The sequence below is a fragment of the Macaca thibetana genome, chromosome 7 (assembly GCF_024542745.1).
Source record: "Macaca thibetana thibetana isolate TM-01 chromosome 7, ASM2454274v1, whole genome shotgun sequence".
Taxonomy (NCBI): Eukaryota; Metazoa; Chordata; class Mammalia; order Primates; family Cercopithecidae; genus Macaca; species Macaca thibetana.
In genome coordinates this window covers 261183-276823 of record NC_065584.1, presented here as the reverse complement: position 1 = coordinate 276823, position 15641 = coordinate 261183, and the positions used below count along the sequence as shown (strand labels likewise).

Sequence of the window (15641 nt, the reverse complement as noted above, 5' to 3'; positions counted from 1 at the left end):
CCTGCAAAAAGTAGCCTGCTTCCTGCAGATGAGAAAGGAAACCCGCATGGCCCTGCAGGGAGGTTTGTGTCTGGGCTCACACTGACCTCCCCTCACTGTGTACAGTAATACACGGCCATGTTCTCGGTTTTCAGCCTGTTCATTTGCAGATGAAGTGTGTTCTTGGCGTTATCTCTGGGGATGGTGAATCGGCTCTTCCTGGAGTCCATGAGGTATGTGCTACCCCCATTAGGATTAACTTGTCTAACCCACTCCAGCCTATTCCCTGGAGCCTAGCGGACACATTTCATATAGTAGCTACTGAAGGTGAATCCTGCAGAGGCTGCATAGGAGAGCCTCAGGGACCCCTCAGGTTTTGCCAAGCCTCCACAGACTCCACCAGCTGCACCTCACACTAGACACCTGCAAACACAGAGACACCCTGGTCAGAAACTGCCACACGTATCTACTGTTTTTCTCACTCATGTCCACTTACACTCACACATCTCTAGTTCTCTATAGATCACCTTTTAAAATATCAACAAGGAAAACCCAGCTCAGCATAAACTCCATGGTGAGTTCTCTGTGTTCGATGCTGATCACCGAGTGAAAACACCTGGGAATTCTGGGGCTGGGCTCCGATCCCAGAGCTGCATGGTCACAGCTAGCCTGGTTTTTATCAGCAGAGGGAGGGCCCTATTGGCATGTCTCCTGCTATATAGCAAGCTTTGTGGTGGGACAGCTGCAGAGAAGGCAGTGCCCAGAGCAGATGAGAGTGTCCTGGAAAACACTGAAGGTAATCCTGTCTCCCTGGAAAATATAGCTTCAGATTTTGTGATTGTGTCTTGATAACCATTTAGCAGACATCAGCTTATTTAATTTTTACGTATTGCAGAATGTATTTAATGCAAGTGTCAATGTTACATTTTTAGAGAAGATAAATTACAGAACAGAGCAGTTGTGCAATGTGTCCAATATCACACATCTGGCCAGAGTTAGCCCTGTTATCTGTGTCTGTACTTCTAAACACTGGAGGAGACTGCTCCCCTGAGACAACTCCAGGCCAGTGTGGGACATGCCTAGAGAGGTTTTCAGGATGTCCCACCTGTCATAACACCTTTACGTAATTTTACCTTTTCTAGTGTTTACCTGAAATACACAGTCAGTGTTCAGATGTGTGTATTTTCAGTAGTCTGTGATTATTCATGTGTCCATATTCGTCTCTTTCTTGCTCTTTCTCAGCCAATATATTCATTTTTGTTACTGCTTTATTCAAAAACTCAGTCAATAATGAAATCAAATTGATAGTGTGGAATTTGGAAAATGTTAATATATGTGTGCGGTTGTTGAATCAGCACTTCAATCATGTTTTAGCAATTAAATTAACCTCTAATTTTTTTTTCTCACTTCTTTGTAACTTTATTTCACCACTTTGTTACACTCACCACCCTATTTTCAGAAAAATTTAGATCTTCTCCATGTTAATTTTGAATAGTTTCATCTTCTACACTTTATACAAATGAAGTAACATGAAGTTTCCTGTGAATTCTTTAGCTTCCTTCACTCAGCACAATTATTTGATACTGTCCCCATGTTCTTGTGTGAATGAGCCATGCCTTGATTTCAATGGTTCATTGTATTTCAGTACACGAAAACTTCTCAAATTGTTCAACAATGCACCAAATAAGGAATATTTGATTTGTTGTCTTAGTTTCTGAATTTTATTTAGAAAGCAGATACTAAGCATGAGAATAGAAAAAAATGAGAAAATGATGATCTTATTCTAACCTCATTAACAAAAAACTTTAATGACTACAAAAGAATAAATCCTTCAACATATCTGAGTTAATGTCACAGAGAAAAAAAAAAAACCTGAAATCTGAGAAAATAGGGGCCTGCAGAGAGACCTGGGGTCCATCTATTAGAGTAGGTCTAATACCATGCAATGAGTGGGGCAGGTCCCACTCATTGCATGGTATTGAAGATAGGAAAAAGCTAACCTGGAAATGTTTGGTCAGTTGCTTGAGGACGTGTGTACTAATGGTATGAGAGTGTGAAACTCCCAGACTAGCAGGCTTTTCTTACAAAATTGGGGAAATCCCCAGACAAGTCACCCACCTGCTCTCCTGTGGTATTGACTGAGGAGGAAGAACAGCAGCTCCTTTCAATGCTGAATCCCCATTCACTACGTGTGGGAGACATTTATTAAATCTTGTGTCCTGTGGGCACTGGTAGAATCAACTAGAACATAAGGAAACAGGACACCAAGGAAACTCTACCAGGACACACTTCCCATCTCTTTCCTGAGGAATGAAATCCTGAATCTGTGGGGTAAGGACAGTGGGTCAGAAGCTGAGGACACTGATGAAAAACCACTGTGGCTGGGAAGAGGCACTCTGACACTTGGCGAAGGGAAGGAGCAGGAACGCTTGTAAGACCATGCTTCAGAGCCAGTTTCACCACCTGTAGCTAAGAAGGAGGTTCGGTCAGAAGGTTGGAGAATGTCCCGCTGTGTCCGAGCCCCTTCCCCCGCAAACAATCACCAAGTACAAATGTCAGTGGGATGCACCTGCCCCAGCTGAAAGACACAGGCTCTCTCTGGGGAGAATAAAATGTGAAGACCCAAAGTCAAACAGACCAAATGCAGGTATCACTGGAGGAACCTGAAGATTTTGTGAACAGAAGAAGCTGACTTCAACTCTGATAGCCATGGCAGCAACACACGTGAAACCCAGCCCTGACTAGATGCCCAGAAATGGGGTTATTAAAAGCCCAACAGAATGTAATGTGTGATCGTCTCCAGGAAGAAAATAAAAAATACAGGAAAATAATTACAAGGGAAATGCAAACTGGAATTCTACATGCATTACAATTTCATTAAAAGTGAAAGGCAAATAAAATTATGTCATAAAAAAAGATCTTGAGACAATTTGTCAGTACATTCATGTTTCAGGGCAAAATTTTACAAAGGTTCTCTGCTAGTAGCCATGTGCTATGAGTTCAAAACATAAATCTATACCAAGAAATTAAGACTGTGAAAAATGGGAAAATCAAGATGAAGTGCAGTTTTTATCTTTGTAATTGCTATAATATATAACTGCATAGATCAGTAAAAGATTACATATTATATTTTATAACATTCTTAAGTGAAAACTGAGAATAAACCAGAAAGAGTGGTGAGAAGGAGGATTTCAAAGCACACAGTTACACTATCTCTGTACTTCATATCAAGGCCATCACAGTGTTTGCATTAGAATCCAATTACATACAGTTCTTATTGTAAACTTTATGGTAACCAATACTATATTTATAAAACGTGAATTGTATAATCTGTTAACAGAGAAGTAAGCATCATTATAAAATGCTAATTTAAACAAAGAATGACAGAAACAAATATTAGTTTAAAAAATAGAATTTATTATAGTTGTTTTAAAAAAGAAAGACCCAACTATTAGCTATGTACAAGAAAGTTATCCTACATATTCACAAATAGAAAAAGATGGGAAAACATGGATTATGAAAATATGAACCAAGAGAAAGCTATACTAGCTGTGTAAATTTCACACAAAGTAGACATCAAAAAAAACTTTTAGGACTTAACAGGGATTACATAGGATAAAGTTACCAGTTTTTAAAAAGACACCAGAAGAGATTCACCAAAAGTGCAATAGATGAAGAATGCACCATTCTTTGTGATTTACAGAACAAACGTGGTAAAAGAAGTAAAGATGTCAGTGAGACCATGCATGTAAGAGTGCATGTAAGAACTTCCTCTTGAATTTCTCCCTGTTGCTGCCGACACCAGCCCCGGTCCTAGAGCCTGCTGGACCAAGCTGATGCTGCAGTCAGTGAAGGTGAATCCAGAGTCTGTGCAGGAGAGGCTCAGTGAACCGCTGGGCTGTACAATTGTTCCACCTCAGACTCCACCAGTGAACTTCACACAGGTCTTCTGCAAACACAGAGGGAACAGACTGAGAACAGCCCCATGTGGAGCAGCCACAGCTGGACCTGATTCATAAGGGACACTAATATTGAGGGTGATGAGAAGGGAAGCCCAGATCAGTGCAGACCCCATGGTGTGGACACTGAGGAAGGGCACAGACATGGAGTGGCTCCTCACCAGGGCCTGAAGGAACAGGGGATGAGCTGCCTTTCATAAGGAGGGGAGGGGACACATTTCCATGTCTTTCTTTTTGTGATCATGGGTGCACCGCTCAGCATTGCTCATCCATCCTCTGTGTCTCCATTTCAGGGAGGGCAGGGTCAAAGGATTCCTGGTTCTGGATACACAGGGTTAATCTGCCCATTACTCTTTTTCATTCTCTAATGTGGACACTATTCAGGTATCTTCATAGCAGCAAACATTATTGACAAAAAAGACAAGTAAGAACATAAGAAATACGTTTTCAGAGAAAACAGACATCTGTCTGTAATCAGTACGTTTAGAACTGGAAACCAGTGTTCCTGACAATGAGGCAAAGTTAAGTTGAAATGAAAAAAAATACATATCTACACTTTGTCAGGAAGGAGTTTTATAATTATCATTATCTTGATATCATTTTGCCATAAAATTATTCAACATTGGATATATGTTCTTGTGTCAGGAAGCAGTCAATGTGGAAATGTGTGCACTTATCTGAGTGAAGAGTTCACATGGAGACATGTTTGCTTGTTTGAGACAAGAGTCCACATGAGGAAATGTCTGTTTCCTGAGGAAAGAGTAAATGTAAGGACATATGTGGTGGTCTGAGGAAAGAGTCCATGTGGGGACATGTGAGTTTGTCTGAGGGAAGAATCCACATGAGTAAAGATCTGTTTGTCTGACAGTAGAGTCCACATGTTGACAGATGTCTGTACCCATCTGAGGGTAAATGAAAGTTCAGGGACAGTGCATGCCTGAACTGAGCTGAAGTTCGGGGAAAACTTTTCTCAACCAAGGAAAGAGAAAATGCTCTGGGTTGTTTGCTTGTCAGGAAGAAAAAACCTGAGTCACGTAGAAAACTGATTTTTTAAAATTAAAGGTCTTCACTGAATGGAAACATTGTATATGCAAGTCAGGAAAATTATTTCATTCTTTCTTGCATGCATCTCATAACATTCCCACACTCCCAAATACATTATTAGATAATTTTATAAAGTATATATTTAATCCAGGGGTAAATAAACTGCTAAATATATTTCAATTGTATATATTTAAGTTTACATTTTCCATCACAAAATTATGAGCTTAGATAAATTAATTGTGTCATGTCTCAACCTTTGCATATCACTAGAATATTCTTATTCTTCTTAAACAGAGCCTGTTTACTTATTTTACACCCACCCTCTAAATTCCTGGAATATCCTACTTACTTGACTATAGTTTTGGGTGTGACAGAATTTCAGACTAATGAAACTATACCGTGTAATTGAAATGACTTCACAAAAGAAAGTGGAAAATGAAGTTGCTGATCTAAGTAACTTTGAAAATAAGGAGGTTCTATAAGTTTTAATTGTAAACAAACAGCACATCAGCACTCTATTCTAGTAGATAAACATGTTTCCTATAAGGGTATAACTTTACATTTCTGATGCCACTCTGCATGTGTCCTGAAATAAGTAATAAAATGACATCCGATGGGATTGGGGTTCCTCACGTTGCAGTGGGTGGTTATGGACACTCGAGGAAGGAAGGTTGGAATGGTCCTTATGGTAGCATAGCTGGGTGGAGAGTCCAATGTCTTCTCATTTTTAATGTAATCAAGTTACAGAAATTAGATACATAAATAGTTTTGAAGTGTCTGTAAACATGGGGTCATATAAACGTGCACATTTACTAGGCCAATTGGTTGAGAGATCCCAGAAGTACTTATACCACGTTAACAACACACATACCCAGTATCACAATATTTTATTGTAATATTATTCTTTAAAACCAGAAACAAGGAATCTTTATTAAAATGGCTAATTCTATGTATGAAAAAGGTAATATAGAAAACGAGCTTAGAATTTATTGTAATACCAGGAAACAGGGAAGTGTTCAAAAACAAAAGGATGAAGTGTGCTGTAAGGATGTAGGATCCAAACTAAATCAGCTCCCAGCACCTAATAAAGCTGTGGCGATCTGAACAATAAAATGAATAATGCAGTATGGATCTGTTTCAGAGTATGAAATAGACATCCATAAGCCAATACAGATATTATTAGATGATTAAATAAAGAAACAATGGGAAGAAGAACACATCTCCTTACAGAAGTGTTCCAAATATCTCAGGAGGATAGTCCTCCAATCAATCGGTGAAGGTTAAACACTCATGAGTTGATTGTGGCCTGAGATTAGAGACATGGGGAAAAAAATCACTAATACTGTATTTTATAATGAGACTTCAGATATAATGCCAAATACATGACGTACGAATTAGTTTTCTTTTATGTTTTTGTCTACATTTGTGCAAACACACACACAAACACACACATATTTTTCTGCAATACCCCCTGATAAGGGAGAAAAAGGCAACCACACACTTGGAGAAAATGCTTCCAAGTCACATATTTGTTAAATCAATTCTTTTAATTTGTTAAATGACTTTTATAGTCAATATGCAAGTAAACTTACAACTAATCAAAACAAAACAATGCAGTTAAAAATGAACCAAATATCAGGAGAGGCATCTCACCAAAAATTATATAAAAATTGTTAAATATGAATTTTTTATGAGGGAAGTGTGCATTTAAATAAATACTAGATAACATTACTCACCTATTAGCGTGGCTAAAACTCACTATTCTCATGATGATAAATGGAAATATGAATGTGGAAAAACAAGAAATATTATGCATTGATGGTGGGAATTAAAAATGTTACATGCACAAAATGAGATTTTTGGCATTTTTTAAATAGAGATAAAAATAGAGTTAAAATGTGAACTTGTGTTTGGGTTCCAAAATATTTACAACATTGATTCAGAAATTGATGTTTACAAAGATTGATTCAGAGGAAGTTCTGTATCAGATTTCTTAATTTGGTTCATTCTACAATCCCTGAAATTTGCTCACAGAATAAATGTCATGTGAAAAATCTCTCAAATAACTAAAATCCCATCCACTCAAGCCCTTGTCCAAGATTCTGTCGCACCCAGTGCATAATGTAGCTGGTAAAGGTATATCTGGAAGCCTTCCAGGAGACCTTCACTGAGGACCCAGGCTTCTTCACCTCAGCCCCAGACTGCACCTGCTTCACCTGGGAGTGGGCACCTGTGGGGAGGATACAGGAACGGATGAAAGCCCACTTGACTGAACTCAACCCCTTTTCATCACTGGGACTTGGGAACCCCTTACCTGTAGCTGCTGCCACCAAGAAGAGGATCCTCCAGGTCCGGTCCATAATGAGGAGCTGTGCTCTCAGGGGCTTCTCTAGGGGAGGGATGTGGTTATTGGGTGATGCTCTCAGGGCCCAGACATATCCATATTTACCTCCATGGATCTCAGGTTATTTGTATATTCATGAGACAGAGCATTTCATAGCTCAAGACCCTGATTCAGGATAAGAAACAGGAGATGAATGACATATCAACCTTACACGAGGGGGATTCTGATGGTCCAAGCATTAATCCTGCTTGAAGAAATGGATACCCTGCTCCATTTACAAATTTTTTGTGACCAGTCGTCCTTTCACTGAAAAGCAAGCACCCAGAGGACATGCTCCTCACTGTGAACCCACATTTGATTAGCATGGAGACCACATGGATGATTTCTGGAACCATCACTCTTCGTGACCCTGACCAGGTGCTTTGACCCCATCCTGGTTCCATCAGGCACCAGCCACAGCTCATTGGTGACTCTGAGAAAGTGAGTGCTGATGTCTCACGTGAGTGTCCAGCAGGTCCCTCTGAGATCTGCTGGGCGCTCCTGAGACAGTGTCTCCAGCACCTGCCTGGCATCCTGATCCACCAGGATCTTCAATAGAACCACCCTTGGTTTACAGATTTGCCCCGTAATGCATAATTAGAGTTGATTTTCTCATCTCACAGAAAATAGGAATCAAAAGATGGAAAAGAACTTTAGAGTTCTTTATGAACTCACTACTCCAAAAATAATTGTCAAGGAATTCGTGTTTTGAATAAGTCTGGGTTTTATTTCCTACTCCATTTAATAGAATTTCATGAAGTGTTTATGTACTTTCAGTTCATGTCCATAGATCCTCATCTTTACGTATTGGTTTCTGACTCACTGGGTCTGTGTACCTGCCACACTCTCAGATCCATCACTGCCCTGTCAAATGTACAATGTGGGCAACATTACCTAACATGGAAATCTGAATTTTTTTATTCATAGAAATATAGTGACTCCCACAATTCTGTATCCATTCAATTAGTAAAACCATTCCTATCATTTATATCATCACTATTAAGATATTTATTGTCCTAGAAACACACTTTAAAAATAGTTCTCGTTGCCTTAAGTTATATGAATGGTTCCGATGTAACAGAATATTTAAAGGCACATCAGCAGCTGGTTGAACACTTAGTTTTGTTGTTGTTGTTGTTGTTGTTGACAAAGGAAGACACAGGCCCTGAGAGGAAACCTCCTCCCCATCCTTCTGTACACCTGCTCTGGGGTTGGAACCTGTGCTTGGTGGCTCCTGAGCGCCCCCTCCAGCCCCGCCTTGCCTTGCAGTGAGGTTTCTGCGGTGGTTGTGACCTTGACCAGGCGTCTCCACAGGAAAAGCTCAACTTTCGTCTTTACTCCCTTTTGTGGTTTCAGAGTCCCTGGACTATTTGCTTACATCTTACCTGGATACATGTTACCTGGACTATTTACCTGGATTTGCTTACATCTTACCTGGATTATTTGCTTATCTTACCCAGATTATTGCTTACGTCTTACCTGTCTATGGACTATTTTCTTACAACTTCATATACTCATGGAAGAATGGAGGAGGGATCTGGAATGGGAGATTTGTCTTCCTTCACATAGGATAAGGTTCTGGAAAAGTTCTTCCCTGTAGGAACTTTTGGAGAAGGCTCCCAGCATATTTTTCAGTAATTAAACTTCCCCACTTCTGACCCAAAGGAAACCTATTTGGATGTATTGTTTCAAATCTGGAGGTTTCTGGAGGGAAAGTCCAGAAGACTGAGGAGTGTATGGCCCTCTGGAACTGTCACTTCACCCTAGTCCACATCTGTCTTGCAGACATCTATAGTGCTTACCATGTAAGTGCCCTCAACAGCGCTATATATATATATATATATATATATATAAAGTGTGTGTGTGTGTGTGTGTGTATATGACACTTCCTTTACTGGAACAGACACCGCAGAAATATTTCTGCAGCTTCTGTTCCAGTAAAGCTAGTGTGAACTGCCATTCTGGACATGCCTGTCTCCTCAGTTTTGGGAGTGGGCAATTTTTTATTGGAATTTCATTCCTTTGATGAATTCCCAAAGGTATTGAAGATCAGATTGTGTAGATACCTCTTGACTTAAGAATGAGGGTGATGAGTTTTGTTATCTTTACATTTTGGAGCAAAGACCAAAAGTACAACCAAAGGTCCTCTTCATGTGTTACTGGAGCGAGGATTCTAACCTGATTACATAGATGTGGTACCTGGTCTGACATAAATGAACAGACAAGGCAACAGAGAAATGACATGGCAGGAAGTTTATGAAAAGTCTCAGCAATTTTAGTTTTCTTCTGAGGAAGCAGAAATTGTAAAAGTAAGACAGTGTGGCTGGTCATGTCTCAGGTGATGTTCTGTTCCGGAAAGTATCTCCAACCCTGGGCTGGATCTAGTGGGTGCACCTGGGCACCCAAACCTGAAATAGTGACTCTTATTCCTTAAACACAAGACATTTCAATGAGAAAGCTGTTCTCAGTTGAGCTTCAGAGCAGGGAGGAGGAGATGGAGGTGTCCTTGGCTTCTCAGAATTGCTGAAGCTTGAAGACCAAGGCCACGTCTGACAAGCAGAAATCCACTATAAGTACATCACATCAGCTCTGTCTTCAGGAATGTTTGACTGTGGGGGAGGTGAAGGAATGTGATTTATTCCCTTCTGATAGTGCAGTGTGCTTCAGAGAAAATAAATTGAATATTTAATATGGTTTTTTTGCCATAATAGGGGAGAGAATATGAATAACTCATAGCAATACAAGTGCTCACTCCAAAGCCTGCAGAAGGAGCAAGTGCACAATTGACAGAAGGAAGCGCCCTGCCCGAGGAAGCAGGAGCCCTAGAATCCTTCCCTGAGAACTGCCCTCCAGATGCCATGTGTCAGTGGAACCTGGGCTCGGACCTGGGATCTTGTGTGTAGTGTGGAGGGCAGAGCACAGCTCCACTCCTCCTCACTGTGTGACCTAGGATGTGACCTCTTCCTCTGAGCTTCATTCTAACCAGGTGATAAAATGAAATAACAGCCTTAACTTTACCTGTAACCTTTCTGGTAAGAGCCAGTGATATTCAGAATTGTTATCACTATTGTTGTCCAAACCCTTAAATATCATGAAAATACCTGTGTGACCCCTCGTCTCAGACCTCAGATGACCACCTCGCAGAGAGTACACCTGCTTTGTTTCTGTCACAGACATGTTATTAGAACTGGAAAGTATGTGTACCTTGTTATAGAATTTATCTTAGTTATGTTACACTGGATGAAGTTAGAATTAGTGACAGAAGTTTAGCTGATGGGATATCTAAGCAAACTATCGACGGTGTGTCTTCATTTCTCCCTGCTTATTATAGATAATGTGAGAGGAGAGAGAAAAATTAAAGGGAAAACTATTGACCAATAGTCAGGTGTTTTATAAACAAAGGAGGTTTTCACATCTTTTGGAAACCCCATTAAATTAAATAAATTAAGGAATTTTAAGACATTTTTCGCATTCTAGATACATGTCTAATACAGAGTTAGATTTAAATACAAAAAGAGATTAACACAGAAAATGGAAATTCAGCAACAGATAATTTTGCCAAATAGGCAGATTTAAACTAGTTTGGAAATTTACCCATATATTCAAAGAATAAACTCCAGATTCAAATAAGAAATGATAAAATGTCTATGTTTAATGACTGGTTGAGAGAAGTTTGAACGAACATTATTTTGATGAATCATACATCAATAATAAAACTCTGCCCAGTGGTCCACATTTTCAAGGGGCTGCCTGAGTAAGTTGTTTCTACCTCCCCTACCTATGATTTCTGGCAGAATCTATCATCCTCTAAAACCCAGGGACCATTAAGAACAGACACAGAAGTTTGAATACTACTAAGTTTTGAGAGACCCAAATTACTGCCTGGACTGATTGGTGAGGATGATCTCTATAAGCCTCGTCTTTGAAGAGTGTATGGTGGCTTTTGTTATAATGAACAGGTAGCAACAAAGACAGTCAAGGAAAATGAAGGAGGACGGGAACATGGTCCAAACAGAAGAACAACACAAAGATCCAGAAACTGATATCAATGAAAAGGAAGCATATGGATTACCTGGCAGAAAATGTAAAGTAAATGTCAGAAACAAGTTCAATGAGCTAGTGGCAGCATGCAAGAACAATGTGAGAATTTTAATAGAGATAAAACATATAAAAGATGACTAAACAAAAATATTGATGCTGAAGAATACAATAAGTCAGCCAAAAATTTTAACAGAGGATTTTAGACCAGACTAGATCAAGTAATAGAAGAAACAGTAAACTCAAAGAAAGATCGTTTGAACTAATAGAGACAGAGAAGAAAAATTTAAATGAAAGAAATAAAAAGAGTTAAAGACTTATGTGTCTTTAACACACTGAAAACTAAATTATGCATTGAAGAGTTATGCAAAGATTAGATAAAAGGGGTAGTGAAGGAAGAGGGCGAGACAGAGAGAGACGGAGAGAGAGAAAGGCAGAAAGGTTTTCAAAGAAGTAATAGCATAGAAATTTTCTAAATCTGGAGAAGCAAATATTCATCCACATCCAAGAAGCGCTATATATTTTAAATAAGGTAAACCAAATGAGAAAAATCAGAGATAGTATGAAACCACGTTGTTAAAAGGAAAGGTTTTTGAAAACAGAAAGAAAAAGAGCAGATTTAGCAGATTTCTCAGCAGTAGGTTTTCCGTTCAGAATGGAGAGGAATTATATTTGACAATGTATGGTTTAGTGATAGAGATTATTTCTGAAAATGTGTTTCTAGTCAATGTCATCATTGTGCAAGCATCATAGGGTGAACTTACACAAACCTGTAAAGAATACCCTACTACACATAGGCCATTCGAAACAGCACAAAGTTTCCAGACAACCAGCCTGTACAGCGTGTTACTGCTCTGAACACTAGGAAACTGAAACACCGTGGTAAATATCTCTCTATCTAAACACATATAAATATGGAACACCTTTAGTGAAAATACAGTATTACAATGTTATGTGGCCACAAGCATACATAAGGTCTATTATTGACTATAACATTGTTAAGTAGCATATGACTGTATTCAAATTGCTGGGGGAAAAAAACTGAAAAACAAACAAAACTCTGCCAACCAAGAAATTTTACCATGTAAATCTTTTTGTAAAATAAAGGATAGATAAGACCTTTCCCAGAGAAGCAAAAACTAAAGGATTTCTTCAACACTGGGCCTGCCTTACATAACAAAGACTCTCAACTAGGTCTGCAAAATAATGACATAGTTGCATCAGCTCCATTCTGGCCTCTGTCATTTGATAGTTTTGTGTGAATTTTCTTTCTGTTCTTTCAGGACTTTCTTTCTCTCTCAACTTCTAACTCCATTCTCCTTTTAATTCTCAGTTTATTGAAAAGATTCATATTTAGTTACGAACACTAAAACTTTGGAAAAAAATTTCATCTTAAACCCAACAAATTTAATTAACAGTCTTCACGGATGCCCATCTGTTTTTTCTTGTTTTGTTTTCCTATGGGATGTGGCCCTTGTGTCTACTTCAGCCCAGTCCTTATTTCCATATGCATGATGCACCCAACCATCACACACCCAGGAACATCTTGGAGGAAGGGACCCTACCATCTGCCTCATCCGTCTTCAGGTGCACAGTGGCCATTCCTTCAGCTGTTGTATGTGCTTTAGGGCTTTCCATTTAAAAGTGTATTTCACTATCCCCCAAATAAAGTTCCTGGACCTCAAAAAGTGACGTGGCGTTGGGGGCATTGACAGCCAAATTTCATTGAAAGTCTCTTCTTCCCTTGGTAATTGAGGAAGACTGGGAAGAAGGGAACAAAACTCAGACCTCATGTAGTTCCTCATTTAGCAATAGATTCAGTGCAAATTTAGAAAGTTGAAGACATAGAGTGATGTTGGTGTGGTTTTCTGTGGCATACTAAGGAGACACCAGAAGATGGTCAGTGGTCAGTCTCCATCCAGCTGGTACCCATTGTCCATTAGTTAGGTCGTCAGAAAAGATAAAAGACAACTTTTGTGACAAAGCCCCAAGGGCTTCATTAAAACACTTTGCCCAGAAATTGGCCAACAGGGACATGACAAGTTTTTATATCACAGCTACTATTTTTTGTCTACTTTATGTAGAAATCTGAGAGATGTGCCCAGGGGCTGATTCTCCATCCAGGGGACAACGCTAACAGAGTTATGAGTTATGTGGTATTAGTCTGTCTGGGTCTTCCTAAGAAGACAAAACGGAGTGGGTGGCTTAAACAACAAATATTGATTTTCTTACAATTCTGAAGTCTGAATGTTGAAGATCAAGGTGCTAGCAGGGATGGTTCTTGGTGCGGCTTCTTCCTGGCATGCACTGGGGCACCTTCTAATACACTGCGTCTCCACATGGCCTCTTCTCTGTGTGCACGTGAAAAGCGAGAGGTCTCTGGAGTCTCTTCCTCTTCTTATAAAGACAGCACGTCTATTGCATTAGGTTCTCACACTTCTGACCACATTTAACCTTAATTGTATCATTAAAATTCCAATATAGATCCATTGAATTTAAGGTTTCAGCATATGAATTTCAAAGAGGGCACAATTCAATTGATGACACAAACCAAGAAATGGTGAGAATCATTAGAATACATATATTTTTAATCACTAAGGAATAATGGGCCATGCAGGAACTTGTAGGAAAGTTCCTAGTAACCGGTGAAACTTCAATTGTAAGAGGAAAATGTGCCTTCCTCCTTTCTTTTCTGGCAGAAGAATGTGAGGAAGCAGAACCACAGATATCAAAGAAAGAGGAGCCCTGGGGACAGCTGAGGTGCTGGTGAGGAGGGAGAGCACTGAGCAGATGAGGAAGCCCCGCCCTCCCTGCACCTGCTCCTGACCCGGCCTCCTGCTCTGTGGGCCCCGCGCGCCCCCTGCTGGTCCTGAGCGGCACCTGCGCCCGCCCCCTCCGCCTCCCTGCAGGGAGGTTTGTGTCTGGGCTCACACTCACCTCCCCTCACTGTGTCTCTCGCACAGTAATACACGGCCGTGTCCGCGGCGGTCACAGAGCTCAGCTTCAGGGAGAACTGGTTCTTGGACGTGTCTTTTGAAATGGTGACTCGACTCTTGAGGGAGGGGTTGTAGTAGGTGCTCGCACTATTACCATAGATATTCCCAATCCACTCCAGCCCCTTCCCTGGGTGTTGGCGGATCCAGCCCCAGTAGTAACCACCGCTGATGGAGCCACCAGAGACAGCGCAGGTGAGGGACAGGGTCTCCGAAGGCTTCACCAGTCCTGGGCCCGACTCCTGCAGCTGCAGCTGGGACAGGACCCCTGTGAACAGAGAGACCCACAGTGAACCCTGGGATCAGAGACAACTTCCCATATCGTCATATCTGCATCCCCGAGACACTCACATCTGGGAGCTGCCACCAGGAGGAGGAAGAACCACAGGTGCTTCATGTTCTTGCACAGGATGTCCATAACTCTCAGAGAGCATTTCCCATGTGAGCTGGACCCTGAATTTAAGGAAATGTGTGGTGGTTTCCTGTGGGTGCCTAAGTGAGGATTTGCATGTGGGTGGTGCCTTTGTATGGAGCGGTGAAAAGGGATGAGGGAGGCCCCAGGCTTTGGGGCTCACCCTGAGAGGAGGATGCTGGCTGTGCCCTCTGAGAACCCAGTTCTCTTCCTGGGGCCTCCCCTCACCAAGCCCAGAGTCCTCTTCTTCCAGGTAGGGAGATGTGCTGAAGGAGCTGGTCTGGGAGATAAGTATGATCATGGATCAGGGATAGATTTTGGAATAGGTTCAATGCTGTTGTACCCTTGAAGATTTATATGAAACCAACCAAACATCCAGGTTATCTAAATTGTCAAATCTCCATTCAAAACATTAGGGCAGCAGCTAAATATATTCGTCACAGTGAATTTATATAAACCTACATCCATGCAATGTTTATTGTAATTCAGAATATCCATCATGGTTAGAGGGAATATATCTGTCCCGGAGAGTGTGTCATTTAAAAGAAAAACAAAAACAAAGCAAAACAAAGAAACATCTGAGACCTTCCCTTTTGTGAGCTTTTGAAATCTGGGATTCTGTCTGCAATCTCAGGAGAAGGCAGTGGGATGTATCTCCAACCGTCTCAATGTGTGATGCTGAGAATGTGGCCTGACCATTACACACTTCTGTGTGAATAGATGTAGATAGGGGATCACAGTGACAATTTCAGTCAAAAACTATAATAGGTCAGCACAGGAGCATAGTCTCATCATCAAGATTAATGCAATTGCCTTTCCTGGGAACAAGAGAG

General features: G+C 40.5%; 1 pseudogene and 1 gene segment (V, D, J or C); both read right to left on the bottom strand.

The window, feature by feature from the left end:
* Window positions 1-6662: 6662 nt before the first annotated feature.
* LOC126958581 (immunoglobulin heavy variable 4-38-2-like) lies at window positions 6663-14860 on the bottom strand. The segment is given in 3 exon segments: window positions 6663-7212; window positions 14341-14664; window positions 14748-14860. Coding segments are annotated over 3 exon segments (555 nt in total).
* Window positions 12973-15641, bottom strand: part of LOC126958583 (immunoglobulin heavy variable 4-28-like) — a 220212-nt pseudogene continuing 217543 nt past the window's right edge. Inside the window, exon 4 of the transcript XR_007727233.1 lies at window positions 12973-13191. The product of XR_007727233.1 is annotated as an immunoglobulin heavy variable 4-28-like (transcript). The remainder of the gene's footprint in view (window positions 13192-15641) is intronic.